At 42.8% G+C, this 25,386-nt stretch overlaps 2 protein-coding genes across 8 annotated transcripts in view; one reads left to right on the top strand and one right to left on the bottom strand.

Moving 5' to 3' along the window:
* Positions 1-6,147, top strand: part of TSTD2 (thiosulfate sulfurtransferase like domain containing 2) — a 59,729-nt gene extending 53,582 nt beyond the window's left edge. The window contains exon 10 of the mRNA XM_053295452.1: positions 6,080-6,147. Within this exon, the coding sequence (XP_053151427.1) occupies positions 6,080-6,105 (26 nt within the window). The 3' untranslated portion in view covers positions 6,106-6,147. The remainder of the gene's footprint in view (positions 1-6,079) is intronic.
* Positions 1-25,386, bottom strand: part of TMOD1 (tropomodulin 1) — a 54,089-nt gene that overhangs the window by 19,846 nt on the left and 8,857 nt on the right. For 6 of the 7 annotated variants that reach the window (XM_053295459.1, XM_053295456.1, XM_053295455.1 and 3 more), the window contains exons 2-4: positions 15,581-15,754; positions 13,529-13,685; positions 7,543-7,662 (exon numbers count right to left, since the gene is read on the bottom strand). In XM_053295459.1, the coding sequence (XP_053151434.1) occupies positions 7,543-7,662; positions 13,529-13,685; positions 15,581-15,700 (397 nt within the window). In that variant the 5' untranslated portion in view covers positions 15,701-15,754. The remainder of the gene's footprint in view (positions 1-7,542; positions 7,663-13,528; positions 13,686-15,580; positions 15,755-25,386) is intronic. The other variant, XM_053295457.1, reaches the window with a different exon arrangement.

The raw sequence follows: 25,386 nt of genomic DNA, 5'->3' as shown, positions 1-25,386 counted from the left end.
GGTAATACCACCTTTTAATGCTTCATTTTTTAAAAATGAAATTAAATGACTGTTTAAAACATATGGGAAAGTTTGTTTATTTTCAATACACTGCTACTGTTTACATATTTTATGTCTATTTTTAAGAGTGACTTTAATACAATTTTATGATTTATTGCAAACAACTTTGAGGGCCTTTATGGCAGAAAGCAGGATGTAAATATAAATATATTTTCAAAACTGGCATGGTATAGTGGTTAGAGTGCTGGACTAGGACCAGGGAGACCCGAGTTCAAATCCCCATTCAGCCATAAAACTAGCTGGGTGACTCTGGGCCAGTCACTTCTCTCTCAGCCTAATCTACTTCACAGGGTTGTTGTGAAAGAGCAACTCAAGTATGTAGTACACCGCTCTGGGCTCCTTGGAGGAAGAGCGGGATATAAATGTAATAAAATAATAATAATAATAATAATAATAATAATAATAATAATAATAATAAAGCAGAAAAAACCCCATTTCCCTACAACTAGAAAACTAGTACAATGGCAAGAAAGCTCTTTCTGTTTAGTGTATAATGTAGGATAGCATTCAAAAACATAATTCCATGCCCTCATCTGCAGTCGGAATTGGTATGGTCCATTCTAGGACTGCAGTCTTGAGACATGAACCCATCTCAAGGATTTCAGTCCTAACCACTAAACTACAACAGTTTACATAATAAGAAATACAATCTGAAATCTTTTCCCAAGACCTGAAAGCAAAAGTGAGATTATGGTTGAGAAAGTAGGGTGGGTGACAGTTGATATAAGAATAGGTCTTGCCTACATATGCGTGAAAATGATATGCAGTCCTGAGACAACATATTGCAAAACTTTGGTAAATTCCCACTTTAGACAATTAGTAGGGTGGGGTGGCCAAGCTGAAGGTCTCCAGCTGTTGTTGGACTACTACTCCCATCATCCCTGCAGCAGTTTATTGCTGCTGGAGATTGTGGGAGTTGTAGTCCAACAGTAAATGGCAAACATACACTAGCATTTTAGGAGCTAGTGCTTGCTTTCTACTTGCAGAGAAGTGTTTTCATAGGAGAGCTTTCAAAGATACAATTCCTCTACTTGCAGCCATTCTACCACATGTGTAGACCAGGGCTGAATGACAGGGATCCTAACAGAACTCACACAATAGCATTTTAGAATGCTTTAGTCACTGAAAGCAATGTGGAAATGCATAGCAGGCCATGCTCTTCAGAATCTGCCTATAAGCACTTCAGCCATTCCACAGCAGTTTATACAACAAGCAGGCAAACGCTCACAGCCAGATGTACAGCCATTGAAGAGACAGCACTCATTTTATATTAAACAAACATTACCTTCCTGCTAAATTTGTCTACCTGAAAGTGGCAGCCATTTCCCCCCCTGTCTCAAGATGGCACCTACCAGGAGGTGGCTATGCAATAGAGGTCGTGCTGCTGTCAGCACAGACGGCAGCAAGAACTACTTGTAAGAGTAAGGCTGTTTTCCTTTTAACAGGGGAAAAAATAACCCTCCAAATGAGTCCCAAGATGAATGGCAACGGACGCAAAAGCAGGGCAGTAGGGGTGAGGGGTCGGTTCTGAAAACCAATGCTTTTGTAAGTGTGCCTCCCTTGTCTTTCAGGGAATAAGAGCACTTGGTATTCAAAGACCTCTGAATATGGAGGGATCCAAATAAGCATTGTGACTAGTAGCCAGCAATAAGTGTATCTTCTTCAAGCCATCAGAGCGCATGGCAGTGAATTCCATAAAGTATGTGCTTTCAGCTGTCTTGAATATCCTGCCCATTGATTTCAGTGGATAGCCCTGAATTATGGTATTATGTAAGAGGAAGAAAAACTCTTGGCTTTCCCCACACCAGGCATGATTTTATGCGCTTCTATCATGTCCCCAGTGCCAGTCCTGGCCACCATTACTGATAATCTCACTGTCCTGGATATGTGTGTGTAGATAGATGAAATGAAGATCAGATTAAATCAAGGTGAATCTTTGGCCCAAATTTCAAAGAAGGCAAAACCAAGTCTTTCAAAAAGCAGCATTTCCCTTGATTCCAATATGAATCCAAGGGTCAAAATATTTTGGGACAGCTTGCTTATCTGAATGGCCAGTTTTCTAATGTTTCATTGTGGGATACTAGTGTTTCCCAAATGTCTGATTATTAAAGCACACCGTTTTATTAAAGCACAGAGAGCCAGTGTGGTGTAGTGGTTAGAGTGCTGGACTAGGACTGGGGAGACCTGAGTTCAAATCCTCATTCAGCCATAAAACTAGCTGGGTGACTTTGGGCCAGTCACTTCTCTCTCAGCCTAACCTACTTCACAGGGTTGTTGTGAAAGAGAAACTCAAATATGTAGTACACCGCTCTGGGCTCCTTGGAGGAAGAGTGGGATATAAATGTAATAATAATAATAATAATAATTTTTCTGAATTCAAATTGAAGCCCCACCCTCATCCCAGATTTACTTTTAGAATAGGTTAAGAGTAAGAATTAAAGCTTACTCTCAAAGCCTACCAGGCAGGCTGCATTTCTGCACAAGCCACCATTCTCAGTGTTCTCAGAGCAGTGACTCAAGCTCCGAGGATGGGCAGTTCTGCTGCCTCTGCATCAAGAATGGCTGAATGGTCTAAACACACCTGATCTAAACATGCAACTGAACCCCCCACTCCACAGTGGAGGCTGATTGGAAGGAAACAACTCTACAGCAGTAACTTGTGCAGAGACGCAGCAGGCAGCTGCTTCAGTGGGTAGATATTGAGTTCACAGGATCCTTCAATTATGTAATGAGTTTATTTCTCGTGACATACCAGCAGCTGTCTTGCGGAACACAGTTTGGGAATTACTAGAGTTTCACAAGGATGTGTTCACACACCACTGACATGGCACCTTCTGGAAGGATATACAGTCTATCCTTTCCCTCACCAGAACAGTCTGCTGCTGTTCTTTGAAGGTGTGCAGAATTATTCATACCCATGTTTCCCCGAAAATAAGACAGTGTCTTATATTAATTTTAGCCCCCAAAAATGCACTAGGGCAATTAGCGGTACATCAGAAATTACTGCTAGGTCTTACTTTCGGGGTAGGTCTTACTTTCAGGGAAACAGGTAAGTGCCCCAAGGTGGCATCTGAATCAGCTGGTCATGGTGAAAACATATTAGGAGATCAGCTGGCCGGATTCCAGCCTACAATTTCAAGCACAGGTTGATAATTTGCTGGGTGCTTACTCATGAGTAGGTGGGCAGGGAGGGCTCCAGGTTGCCACAGAAATGGAGCCATTTCCAGCCAGCCAATCTGCATCTAATGAAGAAGGCATGTAAGCAAATAGGCAGGCAGTATCCTAGCTTATGGTGGAAGCCCCAATTCACAATCCAGACAACTCTTACAAATAGAAAGTGACGAAGCAGCAAAATGATTTGGACAGGACAAACTAACAGGCCTAATGCAGGATTGCATTCCTAAACAGGATCATGAGGTCACTAGCACAGTTCTCTTACAGTCCCTCTGCGGCTTCTAATGAGATGGATGAAGTCATGGGAATATGGGAGGAACAGACAGCAGGCTGCAAAAAACAGACATAGTTTAAGCAGGAGTGGGCTGGTGCAGTAAATGAGTGTGATCATTAGATGAACAAAGGAAGAGAGAGAAAAACCAGTGAAATGGGTGTTAATGCGCAGTGTTGAAAACAAACCAACGCTATGCACACACTAGCTTTTTACTGTAAACCCAAACTAGTTAATGAGTGACCACATGAAAGCCACACTCCCTCCCCTCATTTGGAAACCTGAAGGAGGGAGCAAGCTCCTTTCTGGGGCCTGCCGCTGTGGACAGCAAAGTACTCCCACCACTGCCACACACACACCAACAGCAGGATTAGAAACCAAGTTCTTTTCCTGCCTTCTTATTTGTGCTCTGCCCCAACTCTAGCTGTTAGGGAATATCAGGATTTGCAAGACATTTGGGAATGTTTAAATTGAAAGGTAGGCTAAATGCTTAAAATAAAGAAAGAAAGAATAAAACATCAGTGTCACCGATAATAACAGAGAAGGAAGAAGCCTCTTCTCTTCTGCAAAGCAGCATTAGGAGGGAACAATGTGCAGTGAAGAGGTGGTAGGCAGGAAGAGGGGTACTTAATGCGACACTAATCCATTTGTGTCGCCCCTGTGAGGGGTTCATCTGGGCCTTTCCCAGATGAAAGGTCTTAACCATGGGATTAAGTGGGGGTAAAATAGAGTAAGTTATGAGTAGCGGTGTGCACAAAACCAACTGGCCCAGTTCAGTTCGAGTCTGAACTGGACCCGAACAGGACTGGGCCAGTTCGGTTTTGCCCCCCCACATTGAACCCCACCGCTGGGTTTGGTTTGGTTGGGGGGGGGGCTTCTAAAGTCAAATTTTCTTTAATAGATTTTTAATATTTACCCCCTCCTGGCGGCTTATTCAATACCGTGGGGTGTGTGTGTGTGTGTGTGTGTGTAGGTTCCCCGTCCCTCTGCTGGCCTTCCTTGTGGCAAAAATCACCTAGTTTGGGCGTTCTTCAGCCCTTTCCAGGCCTTCCCCACTTTGGAGGCCGCTGCATGTGCGCAATGGGCCTCTGCGTGGCCTGGGTTGTGGTGAAGCAACGTAAAATTGCTGTCTGGGAATGGCCCTGCTGTCAGGCAAGCTATACCTATGGGAGGAGAGTGCGTTATGAAAGCAGAAGCTCACTCTTCTTCAAGAGCATAGGGGAGAATGAAAGGCAGAAGAGTGCTTGGAAGGAACCTCCAGCCTCAGAGACAAGATGTCTCTAAATACCAGTTGCAGGGGAGTAGCAATAGGAGAGAGGGTGTGCCCTCAGCTCTTGCCTGTGGGCTTCCCAGAGGCATCTGGTGGGCCACTGTGTGAAGCAGGATGCTAGCCTAGATAGGCCATGGGCCTGATCCAGCAGGGCGTTTCTTATGTTCTTATGCTTTAAACCTTCTCTAACACTACCAGGCTGGTAGTGCTTAGGTAAAGTGTGCTGTTGAGTCTGTGTTGACTCCTGGCGACCACAGAGCTCTGTGGTTTTCTTTGGTAGAATACAGGAGGGGTTTACCATTGCCATCTCCCGCGCAGTTTGAGATGATGCCTTTCAGCATCTTCCTATATCGCTGCTGCTGTGTTTCACCAGCAGAGATTTATTTTATTATTTTATTAAAAATATTTCTATACTGCCCAAAACTTGTGTCTCTGGGCAGTTTACAATTAAAATCATTTAAAAGATTAAAAACATTTAAAACCCAGTTTTAACATTATTTAAAGCTATACATCTAATTAAAAGCCTGGGTGAATAAGTGTGTCTTCAGTGCCTTTTTAAAAGTTGCCAGAGATGGGGAAGCTCTTATTTCAACAAGGAGCGCATTCCAAAGTCCAGAGAGTGCAACGGAGAAGGCTCGTTCCCAAGTAGCCTGCCAGATGAGTTGGCAGCAGCTGCAGACGAACCTCTCCAGATGATCTTAGCAGGCGGTGGGGCTCATGGAGAAGAAGATGTTCTCTTAAATACCCAGGGCCTAAGCTGTTTAGGGCTTTATAGGTAATGGCCAACATCTTGTATTTTGTCCGGAAACGTATCGGTAGCCAGTGTAATTCTTTCAACACAGGAATAATATGATCTCTCCTAGATGACCCAGAGACCAACCTGATTTGAACCGGCAACCTCTGGCTTGCTAGTCAAGTCATTTCCCCACTGCACCATTAGGTGGCCTTACCAGGGGATAGAAAGCTTGCTCCATCTTTCACGATTCTAGGCAGGCATGTGTATGAGCTAGCTTACATGGGGTCCCCCATTCATATGTGAATCCACCTAACGTAGTTTCTGACATTTTCTGTGCAAACACAAAACAAAACTCTGATCAGAACTACATGTTAACAGCCAGTGTGCGTGTGCATGTGCGTGTGTGCGTGTGTAAGTGTCCTGCCACTACTTCTCTGCTGCAAACTGGCGCCAGAAGAGAGATCTTTGCCATGGAGAGTAACAGTGTAGGAAGAGTGCTGCTTAATTATTTCCCTGTATGTTGCCTTTCCTTTAGAACTAACACACCCCAACCTGTGTTTTCCCCAAGGTTCCAGATCCATGCAGAAATCATGATTTCTGACCACCCCACTCAGGAAGCCAGGATGCCAGATCAGTGTTTGCAATGGAAAAACAGGTATTGAACAAGTGCTGGGGAAGAAAGCCACTGGAGGGGAGCAGTTGAAGAGGAAAAGTGGAGGGAGGAGGAGGTGGAGGGAGTCAAGCACCAGACCTCTCTCCCTCCTGGCCACTTCTCTACAAAGTGCCGCCTCACCCCATTCTCAATTCAAACTGCAATGGAGAAGCAGCAGCTAGGTATTTATAAACACAAATTGGCCAATAATGTAGAATTCTAGCCTAGGAATAATCCATCACATGTCTAGTGGTGCTTTGCATATATCATCTTACTTGTTTTGAAGTTTATCTGCATTTAAAGAGAGAGAAAATTTAAAGCTGTCAGGGAAAAAAAAATCTAATATGCACACAAACGTTCTTTATTCATCTCTCTTCTAGAACAAGTCACTCATCTCCCATACAATTTATACAATAACACTGTTATGGAATGTCCTTATCCTTTCACAGCTAAAAATAAATTAAATGAACCATATTCTGTCCTTAGTTTCAGCTGGGGCTGCTGTTGTCTGGCCCTGGAACTTGTTTGCCCTGTATCTTTTCCCTCTGCAAATGCGCCGTGTGCCTCAGAAGAGATACAAAACATACTTCCTTCACTGCTGAGTCACACATCTGGAATGTAGGGCTGATTCACACATGAGCAAATTTCTAAATGGAAAGCATATATGTAGGAGGAAACAGTTGGGAACCAGACTAGTAAATCTATTCATTGCACACAAGGTTTGATACATGTCCACATTCTGGAAATTCAAGATTGGCGGTGACCTTTCAGCACATGGATACTGGGGGCTGGTGCAGGTGTAATGGTCGTGCTGGTCTATGACTGTATCTTGTGATTTGCCTTTTTCTGCTGGTCTATGACTGTAATAGTAAACTGAACTAACTAACTGAACTGAACTAAGGGTGAAGGCAGACCATAACATCGAAAGAGAAGTCATAGGTGAACTTTAGTTGTCTTCCCATCCCTCCATTTGCAAAACAGACATATATTCTTTCAAGTCCAATGGTGAGTTGGTCATTAGATTTGCCCCACCCTCCATGCTTCAGGCCAGTCACACACAGAAAAGCTTATTGAAAAATGATACATTTTTTAAAAAAATAGTTGCACAACTGCTCTGGGGATCAAGGAAGAAATATCTTTGTGACATCACAGGTGTTAGCTAATCAGTGCTGTCCACACCTGGCTTTTGCTGTACACTTTTAGAACACAACCCTGGAGGCAAAAACATTATTTGAGTCAAACAGAGTGAGAGCACTTCTGCCCTACAAATGTTATATGTTGGCTTCACCCAAATGCTACTATGCTTAAGGCAAAGAAACACTAAGCAATGTAAAATACTAATTACAAAAGAGCCAAATGCATAGTCTCTTGCACCTTACCAGCAATATCACAGAGCTCAGCATCTGAAGCATTTGCTAGTGCCTCCTCCAGTTCCGGTTCCAGAGTTACACTTTCCAAAACCGGATCAATAGCTTTCGGCTTGGGGACCCAGACTTTACCTAGAAATATAAAAAATAATGCCAGGTCAATTTCAGCAGGATGGCCGTTGTTTAATGGCTGAAGGTCAGGAATTTAAGTTTATTTTTCCTGACTGAGCCCTTGTGCCAGCACATGAGCTATGTAGGATCAGAAACAAAGCCTGTGTTCTGTTCAAGTGTAGTTAACAAACAAACAAACCCAGAATGCAGTAGTGAGTGCAGAATGCAACTTCACAGGATCTTTTCTTCTATTATCTGGCTCTTATTTTAATTGTATTACATTTATTTATTTGATTGATTGATTGATTGATTGATATACCGCCCTTCCAAAATGGCTCAGGGCAGTTTACAGTTAAAACAAACCACTAAAACAGTAAAGAGCTAAAACAAATTAAACACAATATAACAACTAATAATTTAAAAACATTTTAAAACAACAATTAAACCATTACAGTATTAAAAACCCCAAAATCAGGTTTTAAATTTTAAATTTTAAAATCCTCAAAATTTAGGATGCTGAGTAAGCTTGGGTGAAGAGATGGGTTTTCAGGTGTTTTTTGAAAATTGCCAGAGATGGGGAAGATCGTATCTGAGCAGGGAGCGCATTCCACAGTTTCGGGGCAGCGACCGAGAAGGCCCATCTCTGTGTAGCCACGAAACGAGTCGGCAGTAACTGGAGACGTATCTCCTCAGATGACCTCAACGGGAGGAGGGGCTTGTAATGACGAAGACGCTCTCTTAGATACCCAGGGCCTAAGCCATTTAGGGCTTTGTAAGTTATAACTAGCACATTGTAATTTTATTAAAATTATTTAATAAATGAAATAACTTTAACCCTCCTATAGTCGTAAAAGTTACTTTACTATCTGATGCTGGGGGACAACAAGATCCTAATTAAGTTATAGCTTTTATTTTAAAAAGTAGGTATATTTATGTATTTTTTCCATTTTTATACCTTCCTTTCATAAGACATCCCAAGGTGGTTTACAAAAGTTAACATACAATAGAAATAAATAAAAACCACATTTAAAACCTTAAAATCAGTTAATAAAGAAAACAGCACACAAACACTTTTAATTGGAGTTTTTAAAATTTTAACTCCAATTTAATGTTCAAAAATATGATAATGAGTTAGGAACATAGGAAGCTGCCATATACCAAGTTAGACCAGTGGTCTATCTAGCTCAGTTTTGTCTTCACAGAATGGCAGCGGCTTTTCCAAGGTTGCAGGCAGGAATCTCTCTCAGCCCTATCTTGGCGATGCTGCCAGGGAAGGAACTTGGCACCTAGATGCTCTTCCCAGAGTGGCTCCATCCCCTGAGGGGAATATCTTAGAGTGATCACACTTCTAGTCTCCCATTCATATGCAACCAGGGCAGACCCTGCTTAGCTAAGGGGACAAGTTATGCTTGCTACCAGAAGACCAGCTCTCGTTGTTTTATAGGTCAGGGTTTCAACTGTGTATGGAGGACACCTGGGATCTGAAATGACACTCAGTGCTAAGTCCTCTAGGATCTCACAGACTGCTGATACTTAACTTGTGTACTTTTTATTTCAGCTTAAAACCTCCCAGAGGTGTGAAGAAGAAAATGTACGGAATAGTTCGGACTTCCTAATCTAATCTGCTGCATCAGTGTAAAGCAACTACTGTGTTGTACAGTGTTTACTGTGTTGGGGTAGTGTAGATGCCCAGTATTTTGTATATGCGATGCTCCCAATGGCCTTTTAGTAAAGTCTTCAAATTTAAAAACAAACAAACACACACAATATAGAGATAAAGGAGTGGCAGTCTGAAACACGCCCCCACACACTCCATTTAAATGTAAATAAAAGACACGGAATATGGTTGCAGGGGGAAGGTTTCATTTTTAATATTCCCTTGGCTATTTTCACCATCAAAAATGAACACATTCATGCACTTTAAGTTGTAATGAAAATTTTATTTTGGAGGATCTGGACTGGAACAATCAGTTAAAATGCAAGTAGAACTAGGAAAAGAAATGAAGCAAGCAGAAAGAGGCACTTCTTTAAAAAACAATCCAGGAGACGCCTGTAGAGATAGCTTTGGGCGTGGAATGCGACACGAGGACTATTTTTGTCCTTGCTGCCCATGCAGCACTGAATGAAATGGAGAACAAAGACTGGGCTGTCCTGAAAGCAGCTCGAAGGTTGAGCACAGCTAAATTTAGCCCTTACAAAGAAGCAACTGCTCCCTGGACTGTCTCTTGAGATGAAACAGAAAACTAAAAATTGGCCCCTTTCTATTTCCTTTAAAATTCAAAATATATATACTGGAGAAAAAGTATCTTTATTGAGGACACAACTTTTTTGTGTGAAAAGGGCAACACAGTCACGATTGCACTTGTTGAAGAACAACATGTTTGGTTTTAGAGACACCTCAAGGGCACAGACAATGAATGACAACTATAGGCTGAAAAAGCATCAGTAATACAATAAACCACTCCATTCCCTGGACCTGATTTTATTTTAAAAGGAAAAGTCTGCCGAAGCATATATATTCAGATGATACTCTTAGTGCTCATAAGAATAACGAAGTGCCTGGCTGGATCAAACCATAGATCTACCAAGTAAAGATGCCAGGCAGATGTCTCCAGGAACCCCAAAGTAGGGCATGATGGCAGGAGCTTTGCTCTGTTGTTTGTCCCCAGCATCTGGATTCAGGTATATTGCCTGTGAACAAGGAGGTTCCATTTAGCTTCTCCTAACATACATTTATGGGAATGCCTATAGTGAATCCCACCACTGTGGGCTGATTTGGGTTTTAGAGCCTGTACGTGGGGGCTGGCAAAGAGTCCTTTCTTCCCATTGTGCAGCATAAAAGGGTGTTGCTCCATGCATCAGCCAACTGTATGTCAAAACCATGGTGGTATGAGGGATGCACCATACAGGGCATGGCTCTTTTAAATTCAACTCTCCCCACATGGACTACTGCCACTTTTCAACAGCTTCCACATTGGGACGATAACATCTAAATCAGCTCTCTATCCTGCTGCCATCTCTTTCAGTGCAGGCAGAAAGAAAGCCTGTCTAGGGTATCTAGAACAAAAGTAGTAAACAATATTTGTCTTGGAAGCACACAAAATTGTTGTACTTCCAACCAACCACAAGATAGTACTTTTCTGCATTCCTAAATGGAATATGAATGACTAATTACATAAATACCCCATGATACAATCCACTGGTAAATTTTCCTGAAAAACCATTATTGAAACCAAGGGGCTCCATTTATTTCAACAGGACTTGCATAGGAGAACTTCTTCATAAATGGTATCTTCAGTTTGTCTTCTACAAACAGCAGTTAGAATTCCCCCTTAAATTCCAAAACAAAGTTCCTACCCATCAAGTTTGCAGAGATTTTAAAGAAAGACAAGGCAAATAATAAAAAATTAAGAGCCAAGGAGGAGCAGGGGAGATCCATCATTTCAGCCTCTTATACCCTAGCAAAACACTCATAATTATGACATTTTGGGTGCTGGTGGTGAAGGGAGGGACTGTACAGTGCAAGAAAGAAAGTGTGTATCTGTGCACACACAGACACACTTCAAACCCAATACAAAATCCTTCCCATTAGGCCAGACCATTTATCACAAAGGATAGGAGAAAAGTTTTGTTACCATCTCAGGGCTTTATTTTTCCCCATGGATATGAGCAGAAGCCACTTCATTATATGAAGGAAAGTGAAGGGATGCAATGGGATGAGAATATCACTGGGGTGGAGGTTAAACTAGCAAATCTGCTCATGGTGACTGTAGGGGGGGTCGAATTCCATCACTGTGCTCCTGAATGTATCCGGTTTGCTTTTTCCCATCGAAGTCAGTGGGAACCACAAAGCCAACCCCTTCAGCTGCACTGCTTCACTCCCTCCATCTGCACACAGGGACATCCTTAGGGCAGGGCGATTGGGGCAATTGCCTGGAGCCCTGCACTGACACAGGCCTTGCTCTGGGCACAATGCAGTGCAGCCTGCCCTTCTCTCTCCCCCAGTCCCAGCCACTTATCTTTCCCCGCAGACCAGCTGGAGCTGATCTTTTGTGTCTGTGTGCAGCTTGAAAGGCTCCCAGGCAAGCTGCTAGAGCTCCTTCTCTCTCCACCTCTCAGCTGTTCGGTGGGTGGGCTTCCAGAGAGGCCTCCATGCAGGCCTCGCTGAAGGCTGAAGCTCAGGAAGGGAGGGAGGAGGCAGGCAGGCGGAGTGTCCAGTGTTGACTACCCTTGCCCACCACAGCTTCTGCCCAGACCAGCTTTTGCCTGCTTAGTGATGGAGGTATGATGTGATTTCCTTTTTGTAGTTATTCCCTACCCACCTTAATATTTAGGGATTGGCTTGCCATAGGGCTTTGGTACTGAGCAGAGATGTAGGTCAGGGTGGGAGGAATATGTATATTTAAATTGAAGTGGATTGGACAAATTCTTGCTTCTTAAATTCTTTTTTTTGAATTTTAAAAACCCCATCAAAAAAGTCCTATAAGTGGCTTGTTTCATGGAAGAAAATTACAAAACTTCTGGAACAAACTATATTAGATAGATAGACAGACAGATAGACAGATAGACAATAAATGCACTATGCGCAAGTTGATTTGCAACCCAGAAGGTCTGAGTGAGAACTGTGAAGCATGTGTTGTCCTTTTTTTATTTCTTTAGAAATGCACTATATGTCCAAGCTAGTTGGACATGTCCAAAAACCTCACTCACACTATTCACACTGTATGTCCCCTGGTGGCGCAGTGGTAAAACTGCTGCCCTGTAACCAGAAGGTTACAAGTTCGATCCTGACCAGGGGCTCAAGGTTGACTCAGCCTTCCATCCTTCCGAGGTCGGTAAAATGAGTACCCAGAATGTTGGGGGCAATATGCTAAATCATTGTAAACCGCTTAGAGAGCTTCGGCTATAGAGCGGTATATAAATGTAAGTGCTATTGCTATTGCTATGTCATCAATCAGTATGGTTCTGTAATGATATGAAATGTTAAGGAGGCCCTGCAAGTGCTGATTCGCCCCCAGCCCCGTAGCCTGCTAGGGATGGCCCTGTCTGCACAATCCTGCCAGGGTGCCCTTTTCTTGGTCTCACTGGAGTGCAACCAAATTTTGCAAATGACTACGACAGGCCTGCTCAACTTGGGCTTCCCCCAGCTATTTTTGGATTACATCTCCCATAATCCCCAGTCACAGTGGCCAGTAGCCAGGGATTATGGGAGTTGTAGGCCAACATCTGCAGGAGGGCCAGAGTTGAGCAGCCCTGGACTACAACTACAACTACAACTACAACTACATCATCTATATACTTACTGCTTTTCAACAAAAGTTCTCAAAGCCGTTTACACAGAAAATTAAAAACAAATGAACAGGCTTGTATATATTTCCTATGTGGTCTACATACATCTAGTACACATGGCAGAGGCAGCCCAAGAAATTGTGGCATCTGAAGTCAGGTGCAAAAATAAAACGCTGTCTTCCCCCATATCCCTGGTGGGGACCAACCTTCACAAGCTTTGAAAGTGCATGGAAAAGGAAGAAAAGTTGCCAGCACTTCTCCTCATGCTCCTTGCAAGCAGTGTGAGAAAAAGCTTCCAAGGGTCATATCACTCCCAAAGAGCTCATCCCATGGGAACAGCTGGGGGCATCTTGCTGCTCTATTGGCACCCCAATAATCTGTTCCCTGAAGCTACCGCCTTGCCTCACCTCACGAAAGAGCTACCCCTGACACATGGCCATATTCTTTCTTGTTGGAGAGGACACGTGTATGAAAGAGAAATCCACAACATTAATGACAACATTACCGTCATTCATTCACTCAGGTTAACCAACTTACATTCCAGAACACGCATCTCAAAAACACAACTGCCAAGAATAGATGCTTGCCTGTCTCATACCTCTTTTCTCCCCTGTGAAAGGAACTAGATCTTCTCGGTCTTTAATATCATTCGCCTGCTTCTCCAAGTGTGCCAGAAGATCATCCCTTTTAAAGGGACCAGTAGGTGTTTTTTTGGTTTGGTCTCTCTGCCTCATTCCTGCAGGTAACAACGCATTCTAGATTTTGGAAGGGGGAAAAAAAAATACTATTGTCATGACCATTGCCTTTCAACTTAAACAAGATCCCACTACCCTGGCACACACTATGTTGCTATCTACCCATATAATGCAATTTAACCCCTACAGATCCATAAGACCCTGAGAGGAAAACCAAATAGTTTTTTTTTTCCCAAACAGGCAAGTAGTCATTCAATATTCACAGCAGCCTTAGATGGTCCCTTGTACTGCCCCATACTTGTCCACTATCACCTTTTCTATGTTTCGTTGGGCCTTTACTAAAGCTCATTTTAATGCTTTGCCATCTGTCTTACTTTTATGGTAGATTTCACCAGTGGCCGATAGAGGCACCATTATGTCCCTGCAATGCTAATGAGATCAAGACAGTTGCCCTTGTGTTACTTTACTGTGAACTTTATCAAGGTGTCAGGAAGCGTTTAATTGCGCCCTTGCTGTCTCGGGTTTTCTGATGGTCCTGGGTGTTTTTGTATCCCTAACGGTCTGTTAGTGAACTTCTTACTTGAAGATAAAGACTCTAGTGTCTCTTATTCAGTGGTTAAATTATGCTACATTGCTGGTAGAATTCAGATCACTCTGGTGCATGGTGAGACTGGTGGGATTGTTTGAATGTATTTCTTGATTGTGCTGCTGTTTTATTTATTTGATTTGCTGGTCAATTGACTAAATAAAGATGACTGATAGTCCCTTGTTTCTCAGTCAGCTTTTCCCTACCAGTGCTTAGAATTGGGGAATGGGAGGTTTTGGTCTTAAGGCGCCTGGCTTATCTAGGAGACCTCTAAAGTGCCTCATGGGAAGGATCCTCTTCTACAGGAGTTTGCCTGTATTTACTAGTAGCAATGAGGGCTGAGATGTCTGGATGGGAGCCCCCTTGCTTTGCCACTCATGGCAAGGCATTGAAAGAGGGGGCTTCCAACAGACCTTCGGAGCACTCTTTTTCCACCTTCCCACTTGCCTGTCCCTGAGAGCAAGAGCCATTTCACACTTTCTGTGGCATCACCGCTACACTGGCATTTGACACAGTAAACAGGACAAGTATTGTGTGACTCCCTACTTCCTTAAGCAGTCGGATGTTTCAGAGTCAGCTGCTATGTAGTTCAACAGCTTGAGGTAATTTGTTTGCCAGAATTAGTCAGTTGTTAGGAGGATGAGGTATGGAAGAGCACCCACTAAGACATACGTGCATCTGTAGCTTCTTGACATGGCTGCAGCAGGAGGAGAGAAACCAGAATGCAGGTTTAATCAACCTGTGTCCGATTCAGCAGGACAGTTCTTATATGTACCTGAATACCAAATACAGCATGGCATGGAGTTTTGCAGGCACAAATCTACTTCTCCAGGTGCATGAAGTGGAAAATAAAGGTGTTAGATATTACTTTGGAATCAAATAACTGACTTGCTGAATCAGACAATGGGTCTACTTCCTCTCCTGTCAAACTGGGAATGGGAGAGAAGAGAAGCAGGAGAGGCAGGGGCAAAGGTAGACCATCACCTGGAACAAAAAGCCTGACCTGAACGTTTTTATATGGTCCTAGTACTATCATATACCCTACAGTAGTTCTTCAGAGGCCTTTTTGCTAGCCTAGCTGGTTTCCTGTAGTTTTAGCAGGCCAGAGATGGTTAGTGGTGTGAAGACTGAATTTCTGGCCTGCCTGCACATCAGGTCCTGGCTTTAGAGTCTGATGTAGTTTTGAGTCTCGACTCCTAGTCAGATTCCAATGGAAGATTACAAGCCCAGCACAAAGATGATGGCCATATCCTTTTGTTTGTTCCCAGCATCTGGTACTCAAAGCCATATTAAATATTTGACTCCATGGCCAAAGAGCCCTTGATAAACTTTATCTACAGTTTTAAAAGTGCCCTTTAAGATAACTCACATCTGGATCTAGTTCTACCAGTTCCTCCTCTAGCATCTTGATTTCTTCTTCTGTCAATGCTCCAAGGATCTGATCTTCATCCAGATCTTTGTATTTCTCTAGTTCTTTTCTGTATGACATTTTGGATAATTCTGGCTTCTTTTAATATCACACACTCAGTTTGAAAAATATGACCTGTTTGCAATAATAAAAAAGAAAGTAACATGACATTGGTTCAATTGCTAGAGAATAGCTCTGCTAGAGAAATAAGGAAGGAATCAGTATTTACTGCACTGTGCACAATACATATTAAATCCCCTTTTGACTTAAAAAAAAACCAAGATCACAATTCAACACTGGAAATGTAAGTTCTGAATGACAAATGTAAGGAGAAAGCACTGGATGATTTATGAGTTTATAAAATACAAAATATTATGCACTCCTTGCTTCTGAGGGTCAGTGCCACAGGACTTCATTTCCCTTGGGTGAGAAAGCACTGCAGATGTAGATGGTGCCTTTGAAATATGTGCTTTATTCACTTATATACATGCACAGTGTAAGTTTTTTAAAGTAATCAGATATGTCTGCAACAGACAGCAGATCCCCAGAGAGCTACTTGTGCAGCGTCCCCTGAAGCCGGCACTCCTAGTTTATCATAATCATCATCGTCATCCACTGGCAGTTATGCCAAGCATCACAGACACAGAAAGCTAGTCCACCCATGCATGGGCATCTTCTGATGCCTACAACATCAAGTACAGGCTTACACGTGTGAATGAGCCATCACAGATCTACACCACAAGCAGAAAGGGGTGGAGGACAAGCAGGACTGGTGCTACCATTAGGCCAACTAGGCAGCCGCCTAGGGCGCAGAGTATATCAAATCAAAATGATTCGTGTGCCAAAATATTTTCTTTTGTATTTGAGAAAGATAATCAAAAATTGATGTATTACCTGTTCTTGCAATATAAAATAAATTTAGCAGTTTCAAGTTTTGGGCTTTTCATTTTTTCTACAAAGCATCTGTTTTTGAAGGTGTCAATTTGGGGTGGGTGGGTGGGTGCAAGTACTTAGCCTTGCTAAGGGTACAAAACAGTCTGGCACCGGCCCTGAGGACAAGTGGCAGGGCAGCAGATCTTGGCCTCTTCAGGAGGTGATAAGGCTAGGACTGCCTCCATTCAACAAGATCAAGGTTAAAACTTTATGAGAAACGGCTGAACCATTATAGTGTTTCAGCAATGGAAGAAGGTGCCTTGGGAAATGTGGCAAACCCCTCACATTTGTCCACCATGGTTTGAATGGAAAGCATTTATTAAAAGACCATAAAGCTTACACATCCATATTACTTTACTATCAACCCTACCTACATTCTAGCTTTAAATTTCCCTGAGATGCCATTCCTTTTCTTTTATCATCTTCAGTAATGGCCTCTCTCTGCTCTTGGTCCTTCCAGCTGACAACTTGTCCCCTCTGCAGGGCACACTTCTAGACCAATCAGAGGCGGGTCTCTTCCATGGAATATTCTGAACATTAGTCTATATAAGCCTGGGTGAACGGACCCGTTTTACACCTCTTTGCTGCTCTCCAATTGCAAACCCTGCTGCCACCTACAGTGTCACCAGGTTCTGTGCGGCAGCGATTCATATCTGGCGGACAATGATCACGTGTGCCCAGAGACCACCTCTATGATCTAGAGGACAGCCACGGCTACTGCCTTAGTGCAGCAACCCAACAACCTATAGACCCGCAACTTCCTGGCTACTATTTTACTGGCTTATATTTTTGTGTATATTATCTGAAATCCTTTTAACGCATATTAGCTCTTATTATTTCAAATGCTGATTGTCATGATTTTATGTGTTTTAAATCTTTTAAAATATTTTCTTACTTTGTAAGCATGCAACATGATCTAGGGTACTGCTACATGGTTTATTCCTATGCTTCTTATTGCAGCCATAGTTAAATCAAAATGTAGCCCAGAGTCTACTATGTCTCTTATTAGAGCCATAGCTAGATTTTTAGTGCAGTCACATGACTATTTTTCATATTTTAAATCATTTTATGTTAGTAATGTATTTTAACATCTTTTATATTTCTTATTGTATATTTTAAATCATCGTATGATAGTCTTAGAGTGTAAAATCTATTGCTGCAGGTTTTAGAATGTACTTTATGCTGGTCTGTGACAGTAATAAAGATTGATTGATTGATTCGATAATAGGAAATGGCGGGGTTGTTTTCTGTTGACATTTTCAAGAAGAGGCCAGACAGACATATCTGGGATGCATTTGGTGCAGAAGATCCTATCTCAATGGGAATGATTTGACTGGGCCAATCCAATCTCTGTGACTCAACTACTGGAGTCTTCAGCTGACAGAATGAATTGGCCCAGCTCCTAAAGGGAAAGAGTGCTGGGAGAACTCTATTCCGACTCCCTCACATCTCAGTTCAAGATCTCAGCTCAAGCTCTCAGATCTTGCCTGTGGGCTTCCCAGCGGCACCTGGTGGGCCACTGTGTGAAACAGGAGGATGCTGGACTAGATAGGCCTTGGGTCTGATCCAGCAGGGCTGTTCTTATAGTCTAAGATTTGACCTGTGAACTGGCTGGTTCTGGACCATCACAATAAAGATTGATTGATGAGTTGCGTTAGCCCTACATTATTGCTTAATTCCTTCCCTATGTTCATAGGGGACCAGTTACTCAGCCCATGCCGAGACCGTGCCCATCACGATGACTTTCATGAACATCTTGACAACCTTCCAGTGTGTCCCTTTATCATGTGGTGGGCTGTTTAAACTAGTATTTGAAGCATGTGTATAGCAGAAGTTCCAACAGCTCCCCCCCAGTGGTAAAGGGATGTACAGGCAGGTCATTAGGATGTCCACAAAAGGTGTGAGGGGCATGCTCTTGGCATGTCCCTCTTTTAATCATGTGGGACATTGAAGGATCAATTGAACCACCCCATGATCTGTGCAAGCTGGCTTTTGAGCTTCTACAAAACCCTGTAGTGTCAACTAAGATAATTACTCTAAAGGAGGAAAGGAAAGGAAAGGAAAGGAAAGGAAAGGAAAGGAAAGGAAAGGAAAGGAAGAATGCAATCATTATTTTATAACTAACTATGCTATGCAAATAATAACCCCAGTACAGCATCCATCCATGTTGCTGGTGTCCCTTATGCTTCTTTTTTTGGGGAAAGACAACCATCTTATGTATGTATTTCCTTATGCAAACCACTCTGAGAACTTTGGTGGAAGTAGTAGTAGTAGTAGCAGCAGCAGTAGTAGTAAAAAAACCTATGTTTACAGGAAGGAATAGACTAAATGATACATATTCTGTTTCAAATTAAATTACACATGCACAGCAGCTATAAGGCACATTTTTAGTTACAGTGCAGGGCACAGAAATGCCTGCTTCTAAATGGTGGGTACAGGTACATACCCACACTCCTGAAGGCCCAGGGAACAAGGAGTCTGTATTCCCACCTTTGCTATCAGATGACACTATGGAACAACTAAAAAGCAAGTCTTCACCTCCACAACACATATTGGCTTCATAAAGAAGTTTGCAAAAGTTGACTGCTCTGAAATAAAATGTCATGGTTTGGGGCTTCACAAAGCATTCATCTGGCCACTTCTGGAAACTGGCTGCTGGACTAGATAGGGTTCCTTGAATGTAAAGGCAGTCAACAGATGGATCAATTGACAATATTTGACCTGTCAAGATGATTTCAACTCTGTTTTTCATTGGTGCAAGACAGGGGTATGCAATTTGATTTGCTCTTGAATAAATTCAGGTGCAATCAGGGGTGATCCGCAAATTTTATTTATTGTTAAATTTGTATACCACCTTCCATTAAAACAATCCCAAGGCGGATTACCCAAAAATTAAAAATAAGACTATAAAAGTGACACAATTAAAATATTAAGCTAAAACATAGAACAAATCTGACTGAAAAGATTTAAAATATAAGCATAAAAACTGTATAAAATACAAAGCAGCAGCAGTAGTAAAGACAATAATATAAAAGCCTGGGTAAAAAGCCAAGATTTAACACACTTTCTAAAAACTGTGATGGAGACCAAGGAACGAAGAGCGACCGGGAGAGCATTCCAGAGTATCCCCATACTGAATCACCCTCAAAATAGAGGGGCAAATTTGGGGTTGAAGAGAATTGCCCCCGACCCGAATTGATTTGCATCATTTGAATGCCATTTTGAGGGCCATTTTGCTATAAAAACGGGCCTCAAAACTGACATTTTGCCAGGGAGAGCTGGCCTACCAATTAGGATCAGTGGGTAGACCAGCCCTCCACTCTGGACTTGATGCGTCTGCCTGTCTTGGAGGACTGCTCTAGCAGTCCTGCTCCAAGGCAGGCAGATGCACTAAGTCTGGAGTGGAGTGCTGGTCTAGCCGCCAGTCCCAATTGGTAGACCAGCTCTCCTCTGAAATATGGTGGTCAAACTACTTGAATTGCTTTGAGTGATTTGAGGTTGATTCGAGATTTTTGCAATTCAATTAGAGATCTAATCGAACTGCAAAATTTGATTCATGCACACCCCCATGCAAGAATACAGGCAGATTCTTCAGGGACAGAAAGAGTCCCTGGTGGTGCAGTGGTAAAACTGCCGCCCTGTAACCAGAAGGTTACAAGTTCGATCCTGACCAGGGGCTCAAGGTTGACTCGGCCTTCCATCCTTCCGAGGTCGGTAAAATGAGTACCCAGAATGTTGGGGGGCAATATGCTAAAATCATTCTAAACCGCTTAGAGAGCTTCCAGCTATAGAGCAGTATATAAATGTAAGTGCTATCGCTATTGCTATTCTTGCCTCATTTCAGATTCTAAACTTGCCATCTTGTGATATGTCTAAACAAAGACATCCACAATAGCCCAGAAAATAAGAGCACAGAAACTGAGATGACAGGAACACTGATTCCTTTCTAGAACCAGAGGGATAAAAATACACTCACCTCGTAAATGCCAAAAATCCACAGCGTATGAGAAAGCAAAAATAAACTATTTGTCTGAACTGTTATATTGCTTGATCAAAACTCCTTATATGTAAAAATATAATACTGACCGAGGGCAGAAGCTTCCAGGCTTAAGGGAGAACTATCTTACATTTTAAACTAACCACAAAAGTTGTTTTCAAGCTGGCATGACATATTAAAAAACAAAAACAAAAGAAGCTCTTCCATTGGACTGTCAGACCCTAGAAGCTCATTTCACAAGACTGTAGGAGTATGATTTATAGAATACTGGACTTGCACATAATGAAAACAAGTCATAAGTCAGAGCAATTATTTTTAAGTGATGTAAGTATCACATAAATCAACTTAGTTACAGCTGCTGCAAATGTTCTCCCTTTCTTCTTGCCAGAGCAAAATTTCAAGATGAAGAAAGGCAGGAGACAAATAATTTTAAGTGAGTTGAAGGTGATATGCAAGATATATCATTGTTCATGGTGCACTCATTGTTTGTTCTATTATTACCACTGATCAAAGGGGTTTTGCAGGTTTTTAAAGTGCTATAAAACCCTGGAAAACCTGAATACCAGAAGCAGCAGTGGGATGAGTATCCCTAGTAACAATGTGCCTATCATACAAACTTCTTGAAAAATCTATTGTCCATTTCCAGCCTTAGTGGTACAAAAGCATCTTCCATGCCAACTGTAACCTCTCCTAGAAAAAAGCCCTGTTCACATGTTATGCTCAACACCTGTATGAGTGTACAGTGTACACAGGTACAGATCTGTACACAGATTCACATTATGTGAATAACATTATGTGAACACAGCAGTACACTTCCTATCTGTACCAGGAATCAGAGGAACTTGTATCCAGGTTCACTTTTAAAATGAATGCAGGTGCAGTCATTCACAGAAACGCACGTACCTGTGTACAGACGTCTGTGCACTTCTACAACATAATGTCTGAATAGGGCTAGAGGTAGAATGATCACAGTCACCCATACTCTGGTAACATCTTGCCTGACTTGTTGCAATGTGCTGTATGCGTGGGGCTGTCCTTGAAGATGGTTCAGAAACTGCAGTTAGTATAAAATGCAGCAATTACAGAATTAATGGGGACCTGTCTTGGAGCATGTAGCACATCTCTCCCAGAGCTGAAACCACAGCACTGGCTCCAAGCCTATTTCTGGGCCAAGTTCAAAATGTTGACCTTTAAAAATCTATATGAATTCAGACATGGATACCATGACCACCTCCCTCAGCCCCAGATTAACCTGCCTGGATGTTGAGATTAGCCTCAGAAGGCCTGCTCCAGCTTCCTACCCCATCAGAGTTGTGGTAGGTGGAGACTCATGAGAGGGCAGAGGCGCTCTTACCCCTGGACTTTGGGGCCGAAGTCCAGGGCCTCCACAGCCCCTGCCCCCCCAAACCATCTTTAGTCTGTCCTGGGTGGTGCGGTCGCCCGGCCAAGCATAATTATGCTTAATTTGCGGGGGGGGGGCTCCAAAGGCTTTTAGGTCCAGGTTCCAAAATTACCTAAGTGCACCTCTGTCCACACACCTCTGAAGCCCTCCAAATCATCTTTAATCTGTCCTGGGTGGTGTGATTTGTGCCTTCAAGTATCTATATGCTAAAAATGATGATTAACTTGCAGCGGGCCGGGGCGGGCGGGGAGCTCCAAAGGCCTTTAGGTCCTGGCTCCAAAATTACCTAGGTGCACCACTGTGAGAGGGTCTTCTTTGTGGAGCTGCCCCACACCTGTCCAATGCTCTCCCTAGGGTGGCTCATCAGGCACTGAGTTTGTCTTCATGGTGTCTTTACATTGTTTTTATGCTGTTGAATTTGTTTTAGTGTATGGTTATAATGTTGTTTTTCATTATTGTAAGTCACCCTGAGAGGTTTATAACCTGATGTGTGAGATGTAAATATAAATAAGTGAAATGTTTCACAAGAAACTCACTTATGGTCATCATGGCTCCAAGATGGTATCTGCAGGATACTTAGAGTGGCTTGAAATTGTGCTCTCTCAGTGGTGCCAACTTGAAAAAGCTCTTGACTCTCAGAGCACTCTAGGAAGTCTGCCCAGTTTCATCCTAAAGCCAATAGTTCCCCCCTCCCGCAAACTATTACCAGAAGGTGGAAGAGAACCAGTGGGGAGAAGAGCCTTCCACTTCAATCAGTTAGGGCACCAGTTCACTAGACCTTCCCCCTCAGATCAATTTACACAATCCAACCCACTGTATGCTTGCAGAGAGCAGAAAGCAGAAGCACTGAAGAAAGATGCCTGCAGAGCAATCAGTTCCAAAGGACTCTTACAAGTATTCCAAACCTTACTCATGGATTCACTAGATCTCTTAGTCTCAATACTTCATTTACAATTTGGGAATACTGATACCGGCTACCTTATAGAGTTGTTGTGATGATTACTGAGATAGTGTATGTGGTGTCCTTTGAACACTGAAAACAAGGCTATATAAATGTCAATAATTAAATGGCATCACTGAAAAAAACAATTGTGCTACCCACCTGCTTTGGCCTAAATTTATACAAAATCATATTAATTATACACAAAAGAAAAACATTCAAATTGACCTACCATATGTTTTCAAGATATATCACCTCACTTAAATATTCAACTATGACACTGAGTTTTGCAAGCCTAACATACACAAACAAGCAGGACAGGGTGCAATAATATTAAGATGGCTTTCTGTTCCAACTGCACCAGCTTAGCCTCATCTCCCATTGCTATCCTGGACTTGCCACAAATAGGGGTGAGCTACTTTGGAAGGTGGGATCAGAGCCTTGACCCACTCATAGACTGGGTAAATTCACATTCAGGTAATGAAAGAGAGGCCAAATTTCTAGACATGCTAAATGATTGTGTCTTAGAACAGTTAGTTGTGGAACAACCAGAGATATGGTGACCTTGGACTTAATCCTGAGTGGTGCCCAGGACCTGGTGTGAGATATCAGAGTTGCAGAACCATTGGGTAGCAGTGACCATAGTGTGATCCAATTCAGCATATATGCAAGTGGAGAATTGTCAAGGAAGTCACATCTGTGTTGGACTTCAGAAGAGGAAGGAGAGCTGATCTTGTGGCAGCAGGCATGACTTGTTCCCATAGCTAAGCAGGGTCTGCCCTGGTTGCATCTGAATGGGAGACTTGATGTGTGAGCACTGCAAGATATTCCCCTCAGGGGATGAAGCCGCTCTGGGAAGAGCAGAAGGTTTCAAGTTCCCTCCCTGGCTTCTCCAAGATAGGGCTGAGAGAGATTCCTGCCTGCAACCTTGGAGAAGCTGCTCCCAGTCTGTGAAGACAATACTGAGCTAGATAGACCAATGGTCTGACTCAGTATATGGCAGTTTCCTATGTTTCTATGTTCCTAAACTTCTCAAAAATGAGGGGATTGGTAAAAAGGAAGCTGAAAGGGAAAGTCAGGAGGGTCCAATTACTCCAGAAAGCCACAATTTAAAACCACAATACAAGAAGCTCAGTTGGAATGTATACCAAGAAGGAGGCACGGTACCACCAAATTCAGGAGGATACCCGCATGGCTAACAAGTAGAGTCAGGGAAGCTATAAAAGGGAAGAAGACTTCTTTCAGGAAATGGAAGTCCTGCCCAAATGAAGAAAACAGAAAGTAACAAACTCTGGCAAAAGAAATGCAAGGAGACAATAAGGAATGCAAAAAGAGAGTTTGAGGGGCATATAGCTAGAAGTGTCAAGGGGAATAACAAAAACTTATTTAAATATATCAGAAGCAGAAAACCTGCCAGGGAGGTGGTTGGCCACCGCTTAGATGATGAGGGTGTGAAAGGGATTATTGAGGAGGATAAGGAGATTCCAGAGAAGCTGAATTAGTTCTTTGCATCTGTCTTCACGGCGGAGGCTACTGACCATATACCCTCTCCAGAACTGAGCTTTTCAGCTTTAGTGGCCGAAGAACTGGGCCAATTTGAGGTGACAAGGGAAAATGTTCTAAACTGTCTTGATAAACTAAAAATTAACAAATCCCCAGGACCAGATGGCATCCACCCAAGAATTCTGAAAGAACTCAAATGTGAAATTTGCTGATCTCCTAGCAAAAATATGTAACTTGTCCCTACAGTCAAGCTCTGTATCAGAGGACTAGAAAGCAGGGGCACACCAAGATTATTTGGGTGCCTGGACTGCCCGGATCCCCCAGCCCTGAGGGCCCTGTGCACAGGAGGCCCCCCAAAACCTCCTGTGGGGGGCCCGCCCTGCCAAGCTTCTGGGTTTTTAAAAACTTTTTTACTAACCATGGCAGAGGGGTGCCTGGGGGGGACGGAGCGGAATGGGATTGAAAGTAAAAATGCTAATATTATAATACCCTTATACAAATCTATGATGCAGCCACATGTGGAGTACTGCATACAGCTTTGGTCACTGTGTCTTAAGAAGGATAATGTAGAACTGGAAAAGGTGCAGAAGTGGGCAACCAAGATGACCAGGGGCCTGGAGCACCTTCCTTATGAGGCTAGCCTTGGAAAAGAGGCAACTAAGGGTACACATGATCGAGGTGTATAAAATTATGCATGGAGTGGAAAGGGTGGACAGAGAGAAATTTTTCTCCCTCTCTCACAACACTAGAACTAGGGATCACCCCATGAAACTGAAATTTAGGTTTGGAAATTTAGAACTGACAAGAGGAAGTACTTCTTCACACAGTGCATAATTAATTTATGGAATTCTTTGCCACAGTATGTGGTGATAGCCACCAGCTTGGATGGCTTTAAAAGGGGCTTAGACAAATTCATGGAGGGCAGGTCTATCAATGGCTACTAGTCTGGTGGCTGTGGGCCACCTCCAGCCTCAGAGGGACGATGCCTCTCA

This window comes from Hemicordylus capensis, chromosome 2, assembly GCF_027244095.1.
Source record: "Hemicordylus capensis ecotype Gifberg chromosome 2, rHemCap1.1.pri, whole genome shotgun sequence".
In the NCBI taxonomy this organism is placed as follows: Eukaryota; Metazoa; Chordata; class Lepidosauria; order Squamata; family Cordylidae; genus Hemicordylus; species Hemicordylus capensis.
This window is presented reverse-complemented; position numbering and strand designations above follow the sequence as displayed.